At 51.9% G+C, this 24,650-nt stretch overlaps 1 protein-coding gene across 1 annotated transcript in view; it reads left to right on the top strand.

Annotated features, from left to right (window-relative positions):
* cstf3 (cleavage stimulation factor, 3' pre-RNA, subunit 3) overlaps window positions 1-23,991 on the top strand; it is a 41,848-nt gene extending 17,857 nt beyond the window's left edge. The window contains exons 18-20 of the mRNA XM_071400804.1: window positions 16,961-17,055; window positions 23,244-23,304; window positions 23,417-23,991. Coding sequence (XP_071256905.1) covers window positions 16,961-17,055; window positions 23,244-23,304; window positions 23,417-23,616 — 356 coding nt within the window. The 3' untranslated portion in view covers window positions 23,617-23,991. The remainder of the gene's footprint in view (window positions 1-16,960; window positions 17,056-23,243; window positions 23,305-23,416) is intronic.
* Window positions 23,992-24,650: the final 659 nt, after the last annotated feature.

Here is a 24,650-nt window from a genome sequence, read left to right as displayed (position 1 = left end):
TATATTATACCATCAGACTTTATAGGCACAGTAAAGTTGATAGAAATCCAGTGTTGCCCTAATGTTGTAATTGTGCTCCGTGTTGCAGTGATGTTTGCCTATGAGCAGTGTCTGTTGGTGCTGGGTCATCACCCTGACGTGTGGTATGAGGCTGCCCAGTATCTGGACCAGTCCAGTAAACTACTGGCAGAGAAGGGGGTAAGAGAGGCAGCTGATGACACAATGTGTCCTCATTGGAACTGGGTTTCCTCCACGTTTTAAAAGATATGTTATATATTTTAGACCTTACTGTCATATGGTTTTTAAATGCCAGACTTGAATCCTTTCTTCCACTCCTCAGGACATGAACAACTCTAAGGTGTTCAGTGACGAAGCAGCTAACATCTATGAGCGCGCCATCGGTACTCTACTGAAGAAGAACATGCTGCTGTACTTTTCATTCGCTGACTACGAGGAGGTGAGCTGCACGAACACCAATCATCTGTCACGGAACACTTGCCGAAACAAAACATCAGGTCATAATATGAAGATGTCAAGGGTTGCCAAGGAAATGTAGAATTGACTGTCATCCATAAATGATTAGTGCATCTTTCACTGCAGACGTATTAATTTGTCTCGTCTCGTTCCTATTAAGACTAATTAATTGGATTATTCCGGAGCGATCCTAGTGTTGAGTTAAGTTGTGGAGTGTGAACCAGTATAAACAGATGTTGAATAGAGGTCCAGGAAATGTTTGACAGGCATTTAATTGATGAATGAGCTAACCCACATCTCTCCTCTTTTCAGAGTCGATTGAAGCATGAAAAGGTCCACAGCATCTACAACCGTCTGCTGGCCATCGAGGACATCGACCCCACGCTGGTCTACATCCAGTACATGAAGTTTGGCAGGCGGGCCGAGGGCATCAAGTCAGGCCGCATCATCTTTAAGAAGGCCCGGGAGGACATGCGCACGCGTCACCACGTCTACGTGACTGCAGCACTGATGGAGTACTACTGCAGTAAGGTGGGTATACATAGGCTATCGGTTGACGGATGATGGAGAACTGAAAACAGTTGACTTGAAAATAGCATTTGATGGACAAAAACTGACAATTAATTAATGCATAAATGATTTCATCTGTGTTCCTGTGTCTCTGTGGCCTTAGCCTGACACCCGTGCCAACAGTGCAAAGAGAATATAAGGGGAAACATTCTGTCTCAATGTTTGACTGGTCTTCCGTTACCTTCCCTCACAGGACAAATCAGTGGCCTTCAAGATATTTGAACTGGGCTTGAAGAAATATGGAGACATTCCAGAGTATATACTTGCATACATCGATTACCTCTCACACCTTAATGGTAAGTGACAAGTGACGGATTCATTTATTGAGACTTGTCATTCACCCTCTTGTGTAACAATAACACAACCACGGGTAGCTGCCATGGCAACAGTCATTGAGATTGTATAGTTGTTAAGCGATGGTGTTGAAGGCTACAGGGGATCCAATATCAGTGTATTTGTTCAACATGCTGATCCTATTCTCTCTATGACTTAGACCAGTGACATCCTCTATCAATTACTCATATAGTCAAACTAGATAAAAACCCAGGCAGAGGCGGTCTATAGACGCTGCTGTGTGTTTCTTTATTTCATTGACGTGTATATACTGAACAAAAATATAAACCCAACATCCAAGATTTTACTGAGTTACAGTTCATTTTAGGAAATCAGTCAATTGAAATAAATAAATGAGGCCCTAATCTATAGATTTTACATGACTGGGGATACAGATATGCATCTGTTGGTCACAGATCCCTTAAAAACAAAAGGTGGGGGCGTGGATCAGAAAACCAGTCAGTATCTGGTGTGACCACCATTTGCCTCATGCAGCGCAACAAGTCTCCTTCGCATAGAGTTGATCAGGCTGTTGATTGTGGCCGGTGAACTGTTGTCCCACTCCTCTTCAATGGCTGAGCTAAGTTGCTGGATATTGATGGGAACAGGAACACGCTGTCGTACACGTCGAACCAGAACATCCCAAACATGCTCAATGGGTGACTTGTCTAGTGATTATGCAGGCCATGGAAGAACTGAGACATTTTCAGCTTCCAGGAATTGTGTACAGATCCTTGCGTCATGGGGCCGTGCATTATCATGCTGAAATATGAGGTGATGGCGGCGGATGAATGGCACGACAATGGGCCCCAGGATTTCATCACGATATATCTGTGCGTTCATATTGCCTTTGATAAAATGCAGTTGTGTTCGTTGTCCGTAGCTTATGACTGCCCATACCATAACCCCACCACCACCATGGGGCACTCTGTTCACAACGTTGACATCAGCAAACCGCTCGCCCACATGATGCCATACACGTGGTCTGTGGTTGTGAGGCCTGTTGGACATACTGCCAAATTCTCTAAAAAGATATTGGGGGTGACTTAACATTAAATTCTCTGGCAACAGCTCTGATGGACATTCCTGCAGTCAGCATGCTAATTTAATGCCCCCTCGACTTCAGACACCTGTGGCATTGTGTTGTGTGACAAAACTGTAGATTTTACAGTGGCCTGTTATTGTCCCCAGCACAAGGTGCACCTGTGTAATGATCATGCTATTTAAAACCTCCTACAGGGTCGGTGTCCCCCCCGCGGGACGGTTGAGCTAACGTAGGCTAATGTGATTAGCATGAGGTTGTAAGTAACAAGAACATTTCCCAGAACATAGACATATCTGATATTGGCAGAAAGCTTAAATTATTTTTAATCTAACTGCGCTGTCCAATTTTCAGTAGCTATTACAGTGAAAGAATACCATGCTATTGTTTGAGGAGAGTGCACAGTTATGAACTTGAAAATGTATTAATAAACCAATTAGGCACATTTGGGCAGTCTTGATGCAACATTTTGAACAGAAATGCAATGGTTCATTGGATCAGTCTTAAACGTTGCACATACACTGCTGCCTCTAGGTGCCAAATTCTATATTGCGCTTAGATTTCTAAGTCATATTTTGTCCTTTCTCTTATTCACTTTCTCATATTTTGGCCTTCTAACAGCATGTTTTTTTTTGTTGTATTATCTTTTACCAGATCTAATGTGTGTTATTCTCCTACATTAATTTCCCATTTCCACAAACTTCAGTGTTTCCTTTCAAATGGTATCAGGAATATTCATATCCTTGATTCAGGTCCTGAGCTACAGGCAGTTAGATTTGGGTATATCATTTTAAGCAAAAATAGAAAAAAGGGTCTGGTCCTTTATTAATCAGCTTTTTGATATGCCACCCCTGTAAGGTGGATGGATTTTCTTGGCAAAGGAGAAATGCTCACTAACAGATGTAAACAAATTTGCACAAAATTTGAGATAAATAATATTTTTGTGTGTATGGAACATTTCTGGGATGAAACATGGGACCAACACTTTACATGTTCATTTTATACACTGCTCAAAAAAATAAAGGGAACACTTAAACAACACAATGTAACTCCAAGTCAATCATACTTCTGTGAAATCAAACTGTCCACTTAGGAAGCAACACTGATTGACAATAAATTTCACATGCTGTTGTGCAAATGGAATAGACAAAAGGTGGAAATTATAGGCAATTAGCAAGACACCCCCAATAAAGGACTGATTCTGCAGGTGGTGACCACAGACCACTTCTCAGTTCCTATGCTTCCTGGCTGATGTTTTGGTCACTTTTGAATGCTGGCGGTGCTCTCACTCTAGTGGTAGCATGAGACGGAGTCTACAACCCACACAAGTGGCTCAGGTAGTGCAGCTCATCCAGGATGGCACATCAATGCGAGCTGTGGCAAGAAGGTTTGCTGTGTCTGTCAGCGTAGTGTCCAGAGCATGGAGGCGCTACCAGGAGACAGGCCAGTACATCAGGAGACGTGGAGGAGGCCGTAGGAGGGCAACAACCCAGCAGCAGGACCGCTACCTCCGCCTTTGTGCAAGGTGGAGCACTGCCTGAGCCCTGCAAAATGACCTCCAGCAGGCCACAAATGTGCATGTGTCAGCATATGGTCTCACAAGGGCTCTGAGGATCTCATCTCGGTACCTAATGGCAGTCAGGCTACCTCTGGCGAGCACATGGAGGGCTGTGCGGCCCCACAAAGAAATGCCACCCCACACCATGACTGACCCACCGCCAAACCGGTCATGCTGGAGGATGTTGCAGGCAGCAGAACGTTCTCCGCGGCGTCTCCAGACTCTGTCACGTCTGTCACATGTGCTCATGTGCTCAGTGTGAACCTGCTTTCATCTGTGAAGAGCACAGGGCGCCAGTGGCGAATTTGCCAATCTTGGTGTTCTTTGGCAAATGCCAAACGTCCTGCACGGTGTTGGGCTGTAAGCACAACCCCCACCTGTGGACGTCGGGCCCTCATACCACCCTCATGGAGTCTGTTTCTGACCGTTTGAGCAGACACATGCACATTTGTGGCCTGCTGGAGGTCATTTTGCAGGGCTCAGGCAGTGCTCCACCTTGCATAAAGGCGGAGGTAGCGGTCCTGCTGCTGGGTTGTTGCCCTCCTACGGCCTCCTCCACGTCTCCTGATGTACTGGCCTGTCTCCTGGTAGCGCCTCCATGCTCTGGACACTACGCTGACAGACACAGCAAACCTTCTTGCCACAGCTCGCATTGATGTGCCATCCTGGATGAGCTGCACTACCTGAGCCACTTGTGTGGGTTGTAGACTCCGTCTCATGCTACCACTAGAGTGAGAGCACCGCCAGCATTCAAAAGTGACCAAAACATCAGCCAGGAAGCATAGGAACTGAGAATTGGTCTGTGGTCACCACCTGCAGAATCAGTCCTTTATTGGGGGTGTCTTGCTAATTGCCTATAATTTCCACCTTTTGTCTATTCCATTTGCACAACAGCATGTGAAATTTATTGTCAATCAGTGTTGCTTCCTAAGTGGACAGTTTGATTTCACAGAAGTGTGATTGACTTGGAGTTACATTGTGTTGGTTAAGTGTTCCCTTTATTTTTTTGAGCAGTGTATTTTTGGTCAGTGTAGATAGTGTGTTATGCTGTAAGTTAGGAGACAGATGCTGAGGCAATATCTGCAACATAATGGTAGATTCATGAGTTTGAAGGCCTCACCTCTTTCTCTACCGCCCTCCAGAGGACAACAACACCAGAGTTCTGTTTGAGCGTGTTCTCACCTCGGGAAGCCTGTCGCCAGAGAAGTCTGGGTATGAGGAATTATGTTCCTACAACACCCACATTAGATCTGTCTGTTATTGTGTTATTATAGAACATCCACATTAGATCTGTCTGTTATTGTTTTATTATAGAACATCCACATTAGATCTGTCTTATTGTTTTATTATAGAACACCCACATTAGATCTGTCTGTTATTGTGTTATTATAGAACATCCACATTAGATCTGTCTGTTATTGTTTTATTATAGAACAGCCACATTAGATCTGTCTGTTATTATAGAACATCCACATTAGATCTGTCTGTTATTGTTTAATTAACGGGCCTGTGTGTTTGTCAACACCTCTCCCTCAGTGAGATCTGGGCACGTTTCTTGGCCTTTGAGAGTAACATCGGGGACCTGGCAAGTATCCTGAAGGTGGAGCGCAGGCGTTTCACAGCCTTCAAGGACGAGTACGAAGGCAAGGAGACAGCCCTGCTGGTGGACAGATACAAGTTCATGGACCTGTACCCCTGCTCTGCTAGCGAGCTCAAAGCTCTCGGATACAAGGTCTGTACAACTGGTCATTTCTACAGCTACATTTACACAGGAAGATGATTCTGACTGCTATGGTCTCTTCACGACTCTTCAATAGAAACAGATCTATGGCTATGAAACAAGTGGACCATTTGTGTGTTTCTCTCTTGTTCAACTCTTCAATCATGTGAGGGTAAAGGATATCTGTTTAGAATTCTATGATTTTAAACCTGTGTGTGTGCAGGACGTGTCCCGTGCCAAACTGGCGGCGTTGCTCCAGACAGAGACGGTGGTGACTCCATCAGCTCCCACGCAAAAGGACGACGCCGACCGCAAACCAGAGTACCCCAAACCTGACACCAGCCAGATGATCCCCTACCAACCACGACACATGGCCCGTACGTACCTTACCCCTCCTCTCCCCCTACCAGCTACCATACCTGGCTAGTAGGTACCTTACCCCCTCCTCTACCCCTACCAGCTACCAGGTACCTTACCCCTCCTCTCCCCCTACCAGCTACCATACCTGGCTAGTACGTACCTTACCCCTCCTCTACCCCTACCAGCTACCATACCTGGCCTGTACGTACCTTACCCCCTCCTCTACCCCTACCAGCTACCATACCTGGCCTGTACGTACCTTACCCCCTCCTCTACCCCTACCAGCTACCATACCTGGCCTGTACGTACCTTACCCCTCCTCTACCCCTACCAGCTACCACACCTGGCTAGTAGGTACCTTACCCCTCCTCTACCCCTACCAGCTACCACACCTGGCTAGTACGTACCTCACCCCCTCCTCTACCCCTACCAGCTACCACACCTGGCTAGTAGGTACCTTACCCCCTCCTCTACCCCTACCAGCTACCACACATGGCTAGTAGGTACCTTACCCCCTCCTCTACCCCTACCAGCTACCACACCTGGCTAGTAGGTACCTTACCCCCTCCTCTTCCCCTACCACCTACGACACCTGGCTAGGAGGTACCTTACCCCTCCTCTACCCCTACCAGCTACCACACCTGGCTAGTAGGTACCTTACCCCTCCTTTACCCCTACCAGCTACCCCACCTGGCTAGTAGGTACCTTACCCCCTCTACCCCTACCAGCTACCACACCTGGCTAGTAGGTACCTTACCCCCTCCTCTTCCCCTACCAGCTACCACACCTGGCTAGTAGGTACCTTACCCCCTCCTCTTCCCCTACCAGCTACCACACCTGGCTAGTAGGTACCTTACCCCCTCCTCTACCCCTACCAGCTACCACACCTGGCTAGTAGGTACCTTACACCCTCCTCTTCCCCTACCAGCTACCACACCTGGCTAGTAGGTACCTTACCCCTCCTTTACCCCTACCAGCTACCACACCTGGCTAGTAGGTACCTTACCCCCTCCTCTACCCCTACCAGCTTCCACACCTGGCTAGTAGGTACCTTACCCCTCCTCTACCCCTACCAGCTACGACACCTGGCTAGTAGGTACCTTACCCCCTCTACCCCTACCAGCTACCACACCTGGTTAGTAGGTACCTTACCCCCTCCTCTTCCCCTACCAGCTACCACACCTGGCTAGTAGGTACCTTACCCCCTCTACCCCTACCAGCTACCACACCTGGCTAGTAGGTACCTTACCCCCTCTACCCCTACCAGCTACCACACCTGGCTAGTAGGTACCTTACCCCTCCTCTACCCCTACCAGCTACCACACCTGGCTAGTAGGTACCTTACCCCCTCCTCTACCCCTACCAGCTACCACACCTGGCTAGTAGGTACCTTACCCCTCCTCTACCCCTACCAGCTACCACACCTGGCTAGTAGGTACCTTACCCCCTCTACCCCTACCAGCTACCACACCTGGCTAGTAGGTACCTTACCCCCTCTACCCCTACCAGCTACCACACCTGGCTAGTAGGTACCTTACCCCTCCTCTACCCCTACCAGCTACCACACCTGGCTAGTAGGTACCTTACCCCTCCTCTACCCCTACCACCTAAGACACCTGGCTAGTAGGTACCTTACCCCTCCTCTACCCCTACCAGCTACCACACCTGTCTAATAGGTACCTTACCCCCTCTACCCCTACCAGCTACCACACCTGGCTAGTAGGTACCTTACCCCTCCTCTACCCCTACCAGCTACCAAACCTGGCTAGTAGGTACCTTACCCCCTCCTCTACCCCTACCAGCTACCAAACCTGGCTAGTAGGTACCTTACCCCCTCCTCTACCCCTACCAGCTACCACACCTGGCTAGTAGGTACCTTACCCCCTCCTCTACCCCTACCAGCTACCACACCTGGCTAGTAGGTACCTTACCCCCTCCTCTACCCCTACCAGCTACGACACCTTGCTAGTAGGTACCTTACCCCCTCCTCTACCCCTACCAGCTACCACACCTGGCTAGTAGGTACCTTACCGCCTCCTCTACCAGCTACCACACCTGGCTAGTATGTACCTTACCCCCTCCTTTACCCCTACCAGCTACGACACCTTGCTAGTAGGTACCTTACACCCTCCTCTACCCCTACCAGCTACCACACCTGGCTAGTATGTACCTTACCCCCTCCTCTACCCCTACCAGCTACGACACCTTGCTAGTAGGTACTTTACCCCCTCTACCAGCTACCACACCTGGCTAGTAGGTACCTTACCCCCTCCTCTACCCCTACCATCTAACACACCTGGCTAGTAGGTACCTTACCCCCTCCTCTACCCCTACCAGCTACCACACCTGGCTAGTAGGTACCTTACCCCTCCTTTACCCCTACCAGCTACCACACCTGGCTAGTAGGTACCTTACCCCCTCCTCTACCCCTACCAGCTTCCACACCTGGCTAGTAGGTACCTTACCCCTCCTCTACCCCTACCACCAACAACACTTGGCTAGTAGGTACCTTACCCCCTCCTCTACCCCTACCAGCTACCACACCTGTTTAATAGGTACCTTACCCCTCCTCTACCCCTACCAGCTACCACACCTGGCTAGTAGGTACCTTACCCCTCCTCTACCCCTACCAGCTACCACACCTGGCTAGTAGGTACCTTACCCCCTCCTCTACCCCTACCAGCTACCACACCTGGCTAGTAGGTACCTTACCCCTCCTCTACCCCTACCAGCTACGACACCTGGCTAGTAGGTACCTTACCCCTCCTCTACCCCTACCAGCTACCACACCTGGCTAGTAGGTACCTTACCCCTCCTCTACCCCTACCAGCTACCACACCTGGCTAGTAGGTACCTTACCCCACCTCTACCCCTACCAGCTACCACACCTGGCTAGTAGGTACCTTACCCCTCCTCTACCCCTACCAGCTACCACACCTGGCTAGTAGGTACCTTACCCCTCCTCTACCCCTACCACCTAAGACACCTGGCTAGTAGGTACCTTACCCCTCCTCTACCCCTACCAGCTACCACACCTGGCTAGTAGGTACCTTACCCCTCCTCTACCCCTACCACCTAAGACACCTGGCTAGTAGGTACCTTACCCCTCCTCTACCCCTACCACCTAAGACACCTGGCTAGTAGGTACCTTACCCCTCCTCTACCCCTACCACCTAAGACACCTGGCTAGTAGGTACCTTACCCCTCCTCTACCCCTACCACCAACGACACCTGGCTAGTAGGTACCTTATCCCTCCTCTACCCCTACCAGCTACCACACCTGGCTAGTATGTACCTTATCCCTCCTCTACCCCTACCAGCTACCACACCTGGCTAGTAGGTACCTTATCCCTCTACCCCTACCACCTACGACACCTGGCTAGTATGTACCTTATCCCTCTACCCCTACCACCTACGACACCTGGCTAGTATGTACCTTATCCCTCCTCTACCCCTACCAGCTACCACACCTGGCTAGTAGGTACCTTACCCCTCCTCTACCCCTACCAGCTACCACACCTGGCTAGTAGGTACCTTACCCCCTCCTCTACCCCTACCACCAACGACACCTGGCTAGTAGGTACCTTACCCCTCCTCTACCCCTACCAGCTACCACACCTGGCTAGTAGGTACCTTATCCCTCCTCTACCCCTACCAGCTACCACACCTGGCTAGTAGGTACCTTACCCCCTCCTCTACCCCTACCAGCTACCACACCTGGCTAGTAGATACCTTACCCCTCCTCTACCCCTACCAGCTACCACACCTGGCTAGTAGATACCTTACCCCCTCCTCTACCCCTACCAGCTACCACACCTGGCTAGTAGGTACCTTACCCCCTCCTCTACCCCTACCACCTACCACACCAGGCTAGTAGGTACCTTACCCCCTCCTCTACCCCTACCACCTACCACACCTGGCTAGTAGGTACCTTATCCCTCCTCTACCCCTACCACCTAAGACACCTGGCTAGTAGGTACCTTACCCCCTCTACCCCTACCAGCTACCACACCTGGCTAGTAGGTACCTTACCCCTCCTCTCCCCCTACCAGCTACCCCACCTGGCTAGTAGGTACCTTACCCCCTCCTCTACCCCTACCAGCTACCACACCAGGCTAGTAGGTACCTTACCCCCTCCTCTACCCCTACCAGCTACCACACCTGGCTAGGAGGTACCTTACCCCTCCTCTACCCCTACCAGCTACCACACCTGGCTAGTAGGTACCTTATCCCTCCTCTACCCCTACCAGCTACCACACCTGGCTAGGAGGTACCTTATCCCTCCTCTACCCCTACCAGCTACCATACCTGGCTAGTAGGTACCTTACCCCTCCTCTACCCCTACCAGCTACCACACCTGGCTAGTAGGTACCTTACCCCTCCTCTACCCCTACCACCTAAGACACCTGGCTAGTAGGTACCTTACCCCCTCCTCTACCCCTACCAGCTACCACACCTGGCTAGTAGGTACCTTACCCCCTCTACCCCTACCAGCTACCACACCTGGCTAGTAGGTACCTTACCCCCTCCTCTACCCCTACCACCTAAGACACCTGGCTAGTAGGTACCTTATCCCTCCTCTACCCCTACCAGCTACCACACCTGTCTAGTAGGTACCTTACCCCTCCTCTACCCCTACCAGCTACCACACCTGGCTAGTAGGTACCTTACCCCCTCCTCTACCCCTACCAGCTACCACACCTGGCTAGTAGGTACCTTACCCCCTCCTCTACCCCTACCAGCTACCAAACCTGGCTAGTAGGTACCTTATCCCTCCTCTACCCCTACCAGCTACCACACCTGACTAGTAGGTACCTTACCCCCTCCTCTACCCCTACCACCTAAGACACCTGGCTAGTAGGTACCTTATCCCTCCTCTACCCCTACCAGCTACCAAACCTGGCTAGTAGGTACCTTACCCCCTCCTCTACCCCTACCAGCTACCACACCTGGCTAGTAGGTACCTTATCCCTCCTCTACCCCTACCAGCTACCACACCTGGCTAGTAGGTACCTTACCCCCTCCTCTACCCCTACCAGCTACCACACCTGGCTAGTAGGTACCTTACCCCCTCCTCTACCCCTACCACCTAAGACACCTGGCTAGTATGTACCTTATCCCTCCTCTACCCCTACCAGCTACCACACCTGGCTAGTAGGTACCTTACCCCCTCCTCTACCCCTACCAGCTACCACACCTGGCTAGTAGGTACCTTACCCCCTCCTCTACCCCTACCAGCTACCACACCTGGCTAGTAGGTACCTTACCCCCTCCTCTACCCCTACCACCTAAGACACCTGGCTAGTATGTACCTTATCCCTCCTCTACCCCTACCAGCTACCACACCTGGCTAGTAGGTACCTTACCCCCTCCTCTACCCCTACCAGCTACCACACCTGGCTAGTATGTACCTTACCCCCTCCTCTACCCCTACCAGCTACCACACCTGGCTAGTAGGTACCTTACCCCCTCCTCTACCCCTACCAGCTACCACACCTGGCTAGTAGGTACCTTACCCCCTCCTCTGCCCCTACCAGCTACCACACCTGGCTAGTAGGTACCTTACCCCCTCCTCTACCCCTACCAGCTACCACACCTGGCTAGTAGGTACCTTACCCCTCCTTTACCCCTACCAGCTACCACACCTGGCTAGTAGATACCTTACCCCCTCCTCTACCCCTACCAGCTACCACACCTGTCTAGTAGGTACCTTACCCCTCCTTTACCCCTACCAGCTACCACACCTGGCTAGTAGATACCTTACCCCCTCCTCTACCCCTACCAGCTACCACACCTGTCTAGTAGGTACCTTACCCCTCCTTTACCCCTACCAGCTACCACACCTGGCTAGTAGGTACCTTACCCCCTCCTCTACCCCTACCAGCTACCACACCTGGCTAGTAGGTACCTTACCCCTCCTTTACCCCTACCAGCTACCACACCTGGCTAGTAGATACCTTACCCCCTCCTCTACCCCTACCAGCTACCACACCTGGCTAGTAGGTACCTTATCCCTCCTCTACCCCTACCAGCTACCACACCTGTCTAATAGGTACCTTACCCCTCCTCTACCCCTACCACCTACGACACCTGGCTAGGAGGTACCTTACCCCTCCTCTACCCCTACCAGCTACCACACCTGGCTAGTAGGTACCTTACCCCCTCCTCTACCCCTACCACCTAAGACACCTGGCTAGTAGGTACCTTATCCCTCCTCTACCCCTACCAGCTACCACACCTGTTTAATAGGTACCTTACCCCTCCTCTACTCCTACCAGCTACCACACCTGGCTAGTAGGTACCTTACCCCTCCTTTACCCCTACCAGCTACCACACCTGGCTAGTAGGTACCTTACCCCTCCTCTACCCCTACCAGCTACCACACCTGGCTAGTAGGTACCTTACCCCTCCTCTACCCCTACCAGCTACCACACCTGGCTAGTAGGTACCTTACCCCTCCTCTACCCCTACCAGCTACCACACCTGGCTAGTAGGTACCTTACCCCTCCTCTACCCCTACCAGCTACCACACCTGGCTAGTAGGTACCTTACCCCACCTCTACCCCTACCAGCTACCACACCTGGCTAGTAGGTACCTTACCCCTCCTCTACCCCTACCAGCTACCACACCTGGCTAGTAGGTACCTTACCCCTCCTCTACCCCTACCACCTAAGACACCTGGCTAGTAGGTACCTTACCCCTCCTCTACCCCTACCAGCTACCACACCTGGCTAGTAGGTACCTTACCCCTCCTCTACCCCTACCACCTAAGACACCTGGCTAGTAGGTACCTTACCCCTCCTCTACCCCTACCACCTAAGACACCTGGCTAGTAGGTACCTTACCCCTCCTCTACCCCTACCACCTAAGACACCTGGCTAGTAGGTACCTTACCCCTCCTCTACCCCTACCACCAACGACACCTGGCTAGTAGGTACCTTATCCCTCCTCTACCCCTACCAGCTACCACACCTGGCTAGTATGTACCTTATCCCTCCTCTACCCCTACCAGCTACCACACCTGGCTAGTAGGTACCTTATCCCTCTACCCCTACCACCTACGACACCTGGCTAGTATGTACCTTATCCCTCTACCCCTACCACCTACGACACCTGGCTAGTATGTACCTTATCCCTCCTCTACCCCTACCAGCTACCACACCTGGCTAGTAGGTACCTTACCCCTTCTCTACCCCTACCAGCTACCACACCTGGCTAGTAGGTACCTTACCCCCTCCTCTACCCCTACCACCAACGACACCTGGCTAGTAGGTACCTTACCCCTCCTCTACCCCTACCAGCTACCACACCTGGCTAGTAGGTACCTTATCCCTCCTCTACCCCTACCAGCTACCACACCTGGCTAGTAGGTACCTTACCCCCTCCTCTACCCCTACCAGCTACCACACCTGGCTAGTAGATACCTTACCCCTCCTCTACCCCTACCAGCTACCACACCTGGCTAGTAGATACCTTACCCCCTCCTCTACCCCTACCAGCTACCACACCTGGCTAGTAGGTACCTTACCCCCTCCTCTACCCCTACCACCTACCACACCAGGCTAGTAGGTACCTTACCCCCTCCTCTACCCCTACCACCTACCACACCTGGCTAGTAGGTACCTTATCCCTCCTCTACCCCTACCACCTAAGACACCTGGCTAGTAGGTACCTTACCCCCTCTACCCCTACCAGCTACCACACCTGGCTAGTAGGTACCTTACCCCTCCTCTCCCCCTACCAGCTACCCCACCTGGCTAGTAGGTACCTTACCCCCTCCTCTACCCCTACCAGCTACCACACCAGGCTAGTAGGTACCTTACCCCCTCCTCTACCCCTACCAGCTACCACACCTGGCTAGGAGGTACCTTACCCCTCCTCTACCCCTACCAGCTACCACACCTGGCTAGTAGGTACCTTATCCCTCCTCTACCCCTACCAGCTACCACACCTGGCTAGGAGGTACCTTATCCCTCCTCTACCCCTACCAGCTACCATACCTGGCTAGTAGGTACCTTACCCCTCCTCTACCCCTACCAGCTACCACACCTGGCTAGTAGGTACCTTACCCCCTCCTCTACCCCTACCAGCTACCACACCTGGCTAGTAGGTACCTTACCCCCTCTACCCCTACCAGCTACCACACCTGGCTAGTAGGTACCTTACCCCCTCCTCTACCCCTACCACCTAAGACACCTGGCTAGTAGGTACCTTATCCCTCCTCTACCCCTACCAGCTACCACACCTGTCTAGTAGGTACCTTACCCCTCCTCTACCCCTACCAGCTACCACACCTGGCTAGTAGGTACCTTACCCCCTCCTCTACCCCTACCAGCTACCACACCTGGCTAGTAGGTACCTTACCCCCTCCTCTACCCCTACCAGCTACCAAACCTGGCTAGTAGGTACCTTATCCCTCCTCTACCCCTACCACCTAAGACACCTGGCTAGTAGGTACCTTACCCCCTCCTCTACCCCTACCAGCTACCAAACCTGGCTAGTAGGTACCTTATCCCTCCTCTACCCCTACCAGCTACCACACCTGACTAGTAGGTACCTTACCCCCTCCTCTACCCCTACCACCTAAGACACCTGGCTAGTAGGTACCTTATCCCTCCTCTACCCCTACCAGCTACCAAACCTGGCTAGTAGGTACCTTACCCCCTCCTCTACCCCTACCAGCTACCACACCTGGCTAGTAGGTACCTTATCCCTCTACCCCTACCAGCTACCACACCTGGCTAGTAGGTACCTTACCCCCTCCTCTACCCCTACCAGCTACCACACCTGGCTAGTAGGTACCTTACCCCCTCCTCTACCCCTACCAGCTACCACACCTGGCTAGTAGGTACCTTATCCCTCTACCCCTACCAGCTACCACACCTGGCTAGTAGGTACCTTACCCCCTCCTCTACCCCTACCAGCTACCACACCTGGCTAGTAGGTACCTTACCCCCTCCTCTACCCCTACCAGCTACCACACCTGGCTAGTAGGTACCTTACCCCCTCCTCTACCCCTACCACCTAAGACACCTGGCTAGTATGTACCTTATCCCTCCTCTACCCCTACCAGCTACCACACCTGGCTAGTAGGTACCTTACCCCCTCCTCTACCCCTACCAGCTACCACACCTGGCTAGTAGGTACCTTACCCCCTCCTCTACCCCTACCAGCTACCACACCTGGCTAGTATGTACCTTACCCCCTCCTCTACCCCTACCAGCTACCACACCTGGCTAGTAGGTACCTTACCCCCTCCTCTACCCCTACCAGCTACCACACCTGGCTAGTAGGTACCTTACCCCCTCCTCTACCCCTACCAGCTACCACACCTGGCTAGTAGGTACCTTACCCCCTCCTCTACCCCTACCAGCTACCACACCTGGCTAGTAGGTACCTTACCCCTCCTTTACCCCTACCAGCTACCACACCTGGCTAGTAGATACCTTACCCCCTCCTCTACCCCTACCAGCTACCACACCTGTCTAGTAGGTACCTTACCCCTCCTTTACCCCTACCAGCTACCACACCTGGCTAGTAGATACCTTACCCCCTCCTCTACCCCTACCAGCTACCACACCTGTCTAGTAGGTACCTTACCCCTCCTTTACCCCTACCAGCTACCACACCTGGCTAGTAGGTACCTTACCCCCTCCTCTACCCCTACCAGCTACCACACCTGGCTAGTAGATACCTTACCCCTCCTTTACCCCTACCAGCTACCACACCTGGCTAGTAGATACCTTACCCCCTCCTCTACCCCTACCAGCTACCACACCTGGCTAGTAGGTACCTTATCCCTCCTTTACCCCTACCAGCTACCACACCTGTCTAATAGGTACCTTACCCCTCCTCTACGACACCTGGCTAGGAGGTACCTTACCCCTCCTCTACCCCTACCAGCTACCACACCTGGCTAGTAGGTACCTTACCCCCTCCTCTACCCCTACCACCTAAGACACCTGGCTAGTAGGTACCTTATCCCTCCTCTACCCCTACCAGCTACCACACCTGGCTAGTAGGTACCTTACCCCTACCAGCTACCACACCTGGCTAGTAGGTACCTTACCCCCTCCTCTACCCCTACCACCTAAGACACCTGGCTAGTAGGTACCTTATCCCTCCTCTACCCCTACCAGCTACCACACCTGTCTAATAGATACCTTACCCCCTCCTCTACCCCTACCAGCTACCACACCTGGCTAGTAGGTACCTTATCCCTCCTCTACCCCTACCAGCTACCACACCTGGCTAGTAGGTACCTTACCCCCTCCTCTACCCCTACCAGCTACCACACCTGGCTAGTAGGTACCTTATCCCTCCTCTACCCCTACCAGCTACCACACCTGGCTAGTAGGTACCTTACCCCCTCCTCTACCCCTACCAGCTACCACACCTGGCTAGTAGGTACCTTATCCCTCCTCTACCCCTACCAGCTACCACACCTGGCTAGTAGGTACCTTACCCCCTCCTCTACCCCTACCAGCTACCACACCTGGCTAGTAGGTACCTTACCCCTCCTCTACCCCTACCAGCTTCCACACCTGGCTAGTAGGTACCTTACCCCCTCTACCCCTACCAGCTACCACACCTGGCTAGTAGGTACCTTACCCCCTCTACCCCTACCAGCTACCACACCTGGCTAGTAGGTACCTTACCCCCTCTACCCCTACCAGCTACGACACCTGGCTAGTATGTACCTTATCCCTCCTCTACCCCTACCAGCTACCACACCTGTCTAATAGGTACCTTACCCCTCCTCTACCCTTACCACCAAAGACACCTGGCTAGTAGGTACCTTACCTACGACGCTCCAGCCTTTGGGAATCTCGCTCCACACTCCAGTCAAATTGGGCACACTCCACTCCAGCTCCTCTCACATGCTCTGGTCTCGCCCCACAGCTCCAGGACTGCACCCTGTTCCAGGGGGGGTGTTCCCGGTCCCCCCGGCCGCAGTCATCCTGATGAAGCTACTGCCTCCACCCACCTGCTTCGTGGTCAGTACCAACACCCCACCACTCACTGTTGGTGACATCACAGTACCAACACCCCATCACTCACTGTTGGTGACATCACAGTACCAACACCCCATCACTCACTGTTGGTGACATCACAGTACCAACACCCCACCACTCACTGTTGGTGACATCACAGTACCAACACCCCACCACTCACTGTTGGTGACATCACAGTACCAACACCCCACCACTCACTGTTGGTGACATCACAGTACCAACACCCCACCACTCACTGTTGGTGACATCACAGTACCAACACCCCACCACTCACTGTTGGTGACATCACAGTACCAACACCCCACCACTCACTGTTGGTGACATCACAGTACCAACACCCCACCACTCACTGTTGGTGACATCACAGTACCAACACCCCACCACTCACTGTTGGTGGCATCACAGTACCAACACCCCACCACTCACTGTTGGTGACATCACAGTACCAACACCCCACCACTCACTGTTGGCGGTATCACAGTACCAACAGCCCACCACTCACTGTTGGCGGTATCACAGTACCAACACCCCACCACTCACTGTTGGTGACATCACAGTACCAACACCCCACCACTCACTGTTGGTGACATCACAGTACCAACACCCCACCACTCACTGTTGGTGACATCACAGTACCAACACCCCACCACTCACTGTTGGCGGTATCACAGTACCAACACCCCACCACTCACTGTTGGTGACATCACAGTACCAACAGCCCACCACTCACTGTTGGTGACATCACAGTACCAACAGCCCACCACTCACTGTTGGTGACATCACAGTACCAACAGCCCACCACTCACTGTTGGTGACATCACAGTACCAACAGCCCACCACTCACTGTTGGTGACATCACAGTACCAACACCCCACCACTCACTGTTGGCGGTATCACAGTACCAACACCCCACCACTCACTGTTGGTGACATCACAGTACCAACAGCCCACCACTCACTGTTGGTGACATCACAGTACCAACAGCCCACCACTCACTGTTGGTGACATCACAGTACCAACAGCCCACCACTCACTGTTGGTGACATCACAGTACCAACACCCCACCACTCACTGTTGGTGGCATCACAGTACCAACACCCCACCACTCACTGTTGGCGGTATACAGTACCCCCACCACTCACTGTTGGTGACATCACAGTACCAACACCCCACCACTCACTGTTGGTGACATCACAGTACCAACACCCCACCACTCACTGTTGGTGACATCACAGTACCAACACCCCACCACTCACTGTTGGTGACATCACAGTACCAACACCCCACCACTCACTGTTGGTGACATCACAGTACCAACACCCCACCACTCACTGTTGGTGACATCACAGTGACATCACAGTACCAACACCCCACCACTCACTGTTGGTGACATCACAGTACCAACACCCCACCACTCACTGTTGGTGACATCACAGTACTAACACCCCACCACTCACTGTTGGTGACATCACAGTACCAACACCCCACCACTCACTGTTGGTGACATCACAGTACTAACACCCCACCACTCACTGTTGGTGGCATCACAGTGACATCACAGTACCAACACCCCACCACTCACTGTTGGTGACATCACAGTACCAACACCCCACCACTCACTGTTGGTGGCATCACAGTGACATCACAGTACCAACACCCCACCACTCACTGTTGGTGACATCACAGTACCAACACCCCACCACTCACTGTTGGTGACATCACAGTACCAACACCCCACCACTCACTGTTGGTGACATCACAGTACCAACACCCCACCACTCACTGTTGGTGACATCACAGTACCAACACCCCACCACTCACTGTTGGTGACATCACAGTACCAACACCCCACCACTCACTGTTGGTGACATCACAGTACCAACACCCCACCACTCACTGTTGGTGACATCACAGTGACATCACAGTACCAACACCCCACCACTCACTGTTGGTGACATCACAGTACTAACACCCCACCACTCACTGTTGGTGACATCACAGTACCAACACCCCACCACTCACTGTTGGTGACATCACAGTGACATCACAGTACCAACACCCCACCACTCACTGTTGGCGGCATCACAGTACCAACACCCCACCACTCACTGTTGGTGACATCACAGTACCAACACCCCACCGCTCACTGTTGGTGACATCACAGTACCAACACCCCACCACTCACTGTTGGTGACATCACAGTACTAACACCCCACCACTCACTGTTGGTGACATCACAGTACCAACACCCCACCACTCACTGTTGGTGACATCACAGTACCAACACCCCACCACTCACTGTTGGTGACATCACAGTACCAACACCCCACCACTCACTGTTGGTGACATCACAGTACCAACACCCCACCACTCACTGTTGGTGACATCACAGTACCAACACCCCACCGCTCACTGTTGGTGACATCACAGTGACATCACAGTACCAACACCCCACCACTCACTGTTGGTGACATCACAGTACCAACACCCCACCACTCACTGTTGGTGACATCACAGTACCAACACCCCACCACTCACTGTTGGTGACATCACAGTACCAACACCCCACCACTCACTGTTGGTGACATCACAGTACCAACACCCCACCACTCACTGTTGGTGGCATCACAGTGACATCACAGTACCAACACCCCACCACTCACTGTTGGTGACATCACAGTACCAACACCCCACCACTCACTGTTGGTGACATCACAGTACCAACACCCCACCACTCACTGTTGGCGGTATCACAGTGACATCACAGTACCAACACCCCACCACTCACTGTTGGTGACATCACAGTACCAACACCCCACCACTCACTGTTGGTGACATCACAGTACCAACACCCCACCACTCACTGTTGGTGGCATCACAGTACCAACACCCCACCACTCACTGTTGGTGACATCACAGTACTAACACCCCACCACTCACTGTTGGTGACATCACAGTACTAACACCCCACCACTCACTGTTGGTGACATCACAGTACTAACACCCCACCACTCACTGTTGGTGACATCACAGTACCAACACCCCACCACTCACTGTTGGTGACATCACAGTACCAACACCCCACCACTCACTGTTGGCGGTATCACAGTGACATCACAGTACCAACACCCCACCACTCACTGTTGGCGGCATCACAGTACCAACACCCCACCACTCACTGTTGGCGGTATCACAGTGACATCACAGTACCAACAGCCCACCACTCACTGTTGGTGACATCACAGTACCAACACCCCACCACTCACTGTTGGTGACATCACAGTACCAACACCCCACCACTTACTGTTGGTGACATCACAGTACCAACACCCCACCACTCACTGTTGGCGGTATCACAGTGACATCACAGTACCAACACCCCACCGCTCACTGTTGGTGACATCACAGTACCAACACCCCACCACTCACTGTTGGTGACATCACAGTACCAACACCCCACCACTCACTGTTGGTGACATCACAGTACTAACAGCCCAACACTCACTGTTGGTGACATCACAGTACCAACACCCCACCACTTACTGTTGGTGACATCACAGTACTAACAGCCCAACACTCACTGTTGGTGACATCACAGTACCAACACCCCACCACTTACTGTTGGTGACATCACAGTACTAACAGCCCAACACTCACTGTTGGTGGCATCACAGTGACATCACAGTACCAACACCCCACCACTCACTGTTGGTGACATCACAGTACTAACAGCCCAACACTCACTGTTGGTGACATCACAGTACCAACACCCCACCACTTACTGTTGGTGACATCACAGTACTAACAGCCCACCACTTACTGTTGGTGGCATCACAGTGACATCACAGTACTAACACCCCACCACTCACTGTTGGTGACATCACAGTACCAACACCCCACCACTCACTGTTGGTGACATCACAGTACCAACACCCCACCACTCACTGTTGGTGACATCACAGTACTAACAGCCCAACACTCACTGTTGGTGACATCACAGTACCAACACCCCACCACTCACTGTTGGCGGCATCACAGTACCAACACCCCACCACTCACTGTTGGCGGCATCACAGTACCAACACCCCACCACTCACTGTTGGCGGCATCACAGTACCAACACCCCACCACTCACTGTTGGTGACATCACAGTGACATCACAGTACCAACACCCCACCACTCACTGTTGGCGGCATCACAGTACTAACACCCCACCACTCACTGTTGGTGGCATCACAGTGACATCACAGTACCAACACCCCACCACTCACTGTTGGCGGCATCACAGTACTAACACCCCACCACTCACTGTTGGTGGCATCACAGTACCAACACCCCACCACTCACTGTTGGTGACATCACAGTACCAACACCCCACCACTCACTGTTGGTGGCATCACAGTACCAACACCCCACCACTCACTGTTGGTGACATCACAGTACCAACACCCCACCACTCACTGTTGGTGACATCACAGTGACATCACAGTACCAACACCCCACCACTCACTGTTGGCGGCATCACAGTACTAACACCCCACCACTCACTGTTGGTGGCATCACAGTACCAACACCCCACCACTCACTGTTGGTGACATCACAGTACCAACACCCCACCACTCACTGTTGGTGACATCACAGTACCAACACCCCACCACTCACTGTTGGTGGCATCACAGTACCAACACCCCACCACTCACTGTTGGTGACATCACAGTACCAACACCCCACCACTCACTGTTGGTGACATCACAGTACCAACACCCCACCACTCACTGTTGGTGACATCACAGTACCAACACCCCACCACTCACTGTTGGTGACATCACAGTACCAACACCCCACCACTCACTGTTGGTGACATCACAGTACCAACACCCCACCACTCACTGTTGGCGGCATCACAGTACCAACACCCCACCACTCACTGTTGGTGACATCACAGTACCAACACCCCACCACTCACTGTTGGTGACATCACAGTACCAACACCCCACCACTCACTGTTGGTGACATCACAGTACCAACACCCCACCACTCACTGTTGGTGACATCACAGTACCAACACCCCACCACTCACTGTTGGCGGTATCACAGTACCAACACCCCACCACTCACTGTTGGTGACATCACAGTACCAACACCCCACCACTCACTGTTGGTGACATCACAGTACTAACACCCCACCACTCACTGTTGGTGACATCACAGTACCAACACCCCACCACTCACTGTTGGCGGCATCACAGTACCAACACCCCACCACTCACTGTTGGTGACATCACAGTACCAACACCCCACCACTCACTGTTGGTGACATCACAGTACTAACACCCCACCACTCACTGTTGGTGACATCACAGTACCAACACCCCACCACTCACTGTTGGTGACATCACAGTACCAACACCCCACCACTCACTGTTGGTGACATCACAGTACCAACACCCCACCACTCACTGTTGGTGACATCACAGTACCAACACCCCACCACTCACTGTTGGTGACATCACAGTACCAACACCCCACCACTCACTGTTGGTGACATCACAGTGACATCACAGTACCAACACCCCACCACTCACTGTTGGTGACATCACAGTACCAACACCCCACCACTCACTGTTGGTGACATCACAGTGACATCACAGTACCAACACCCCACCACTCACTGTTGGTGACATCACAGTGACATCACAGTACCAACACCCCACCACTCACTGTTGGTGACATCACAGTACCAACACCCCACCACTCACTGTTGGTGACATCACAGTACCAACACCCCACCACTCACTGTTGGTGACATCACAGTACCAACACCCCACCACTCACTGTTGGTGACATCACAGTACTAACACCCCACCACTCACTGTTGGCGGTATCACAGTGACATCACAGTACCAACACCCCACCACTCACTGTTGGCGGCATCACAGTACCAACACCCCACCACTCACTGTTGGTGACATCACAGTGACATCACAGTACCAACACCCCACCACTCACTGTTGGTGACATCACAGTACCAACACCCCACCGCTCACTGTTGGTGACATCACAGTGACATCACAGTACCAACACCCCACCACTCACTGTTGGTGACATCACAGTGCCAACAGTTGATGACTTCATGTGATTGTTGTGCTGATGTTGTGGTGTTTCTACAGGGGCCTTTTGTGCAGGTGGATGAACTGATGGAGAGCTTCAGGAGATGTACACTACCAGAGAGTAAGTAGCTTTGAAACTGTCAGATTTCACCAAGCTTTCCTTTAGATTTTCCTTTGCCTGAATAGCACACATAATGTTGATACATATATCTCTCTCCCTCCCTCTCTCTCAGCTGTAGATGCAGCAGTAGAGTTGATAACGGGCAGGCAGCCTGATGCCGGCGGAGAAGGGAACGGCTCCATGGAGAACCATGCCATGACCAAGTCACTGAAGAGACCCAACGCAGACTCTGATGAAGAGGAGGACAAGGGCGCTGTGGCCCCACCCGTTCACGACATCTACCGCGCTCGCCAGCAGAAGAGGATTCGGTGAACACACACTCACTCAGACACACGCACACTTGGGATGGACTCTGTACAGGAATGTAACCCATTACGTCAAACCTTTTAGGGCAAACAGACTGGTCTGAAGTTTGTCTGGAAGATCCTTTATATCCAACCGCCGTCGGTCCCTCTACACACACCTGTGTTTGTTTTTTTGTTCTTGGTGTTTTTTTAACAGTTTTATTTTTTAAAGCTGGGTGACTAATACTGTACAAAGTTTTTAATTCAACCCTTAATTTGACACTCAGCTGTTTGGCCTTGTGAATCTCTGGTGATGGACAAATGGAATCGACCTGTTTTTCTAGTCAAATTGAGAGAACACATTTCCTTCCAATAAAAAGGGGAGAAAAGAACCCAAACAAAACTGTCTCCTGTCTTGTGTGTTACTGAAATGATCACTTCTGTTCTCTTAGATTTTTTTAATATTATTTCAAGGTCAATCATGTTTGAGGGGTAAAAGTCTACAGCATATAACTTTGGCTGTGCACATTTAATAGTCACCACTAGGGTTCAGCATGGTGCTGTCTAGACCAGAGACTTCCAGCTGTGTGTATCAGTGCATCAGCAGTGGAGCCTGATACAACCAGTCTCCATCTATCTAATCATATTCCCTGCCTTGATGATGGGACCTGCTCAGTACCAGACCATCACAAGAACTCCTGTTAGTGCTGAGATAGGTCTGCCTCTGGTCACCTCCACCAGCCTGTTATTAACTTAGTAACTATGACTGATCTACGTACGGGTGCATTGTAGAAGTTGGTTCAGTGAGTTTAAAAATAGTGTTCTTCCTTCTGGTCCAAATCTCCACTGACTGCATTCCTCATGAGTTAAGGGTGTGGAAGAGAAGATGTGGAGAGGGGACTGATTTAAATACCTGCTGCTGTTTCCTGCTTACACAACCTAAAATGTAACAACCCGATATGGACGGTAAACTAGCCAATCAAAAATAGTCTTGTTGAACGTAGCTGTGTGGGTTGGTGCATTTCACATGGATACATACTAGAATACATCTTAATGGTGCAT

This window comes from Salvelinus alpinus, chromosome 5 (assembly GCF_045679555.1).
Source record: "Salvelinus alpinus chromosome 5, SLU_Salpinus.1, whole genome shotgun sequence".
NCBI classification, from domain to species: Eukaryota; Metazoa; Chordata; class Actinopteri; order Salmoniformes; family Salmonidae; genus Salvelinus; species Salvelinus alpinus.
This window is presented reverse-complemented; position numbering and strand designations above follow the sequence as displayed.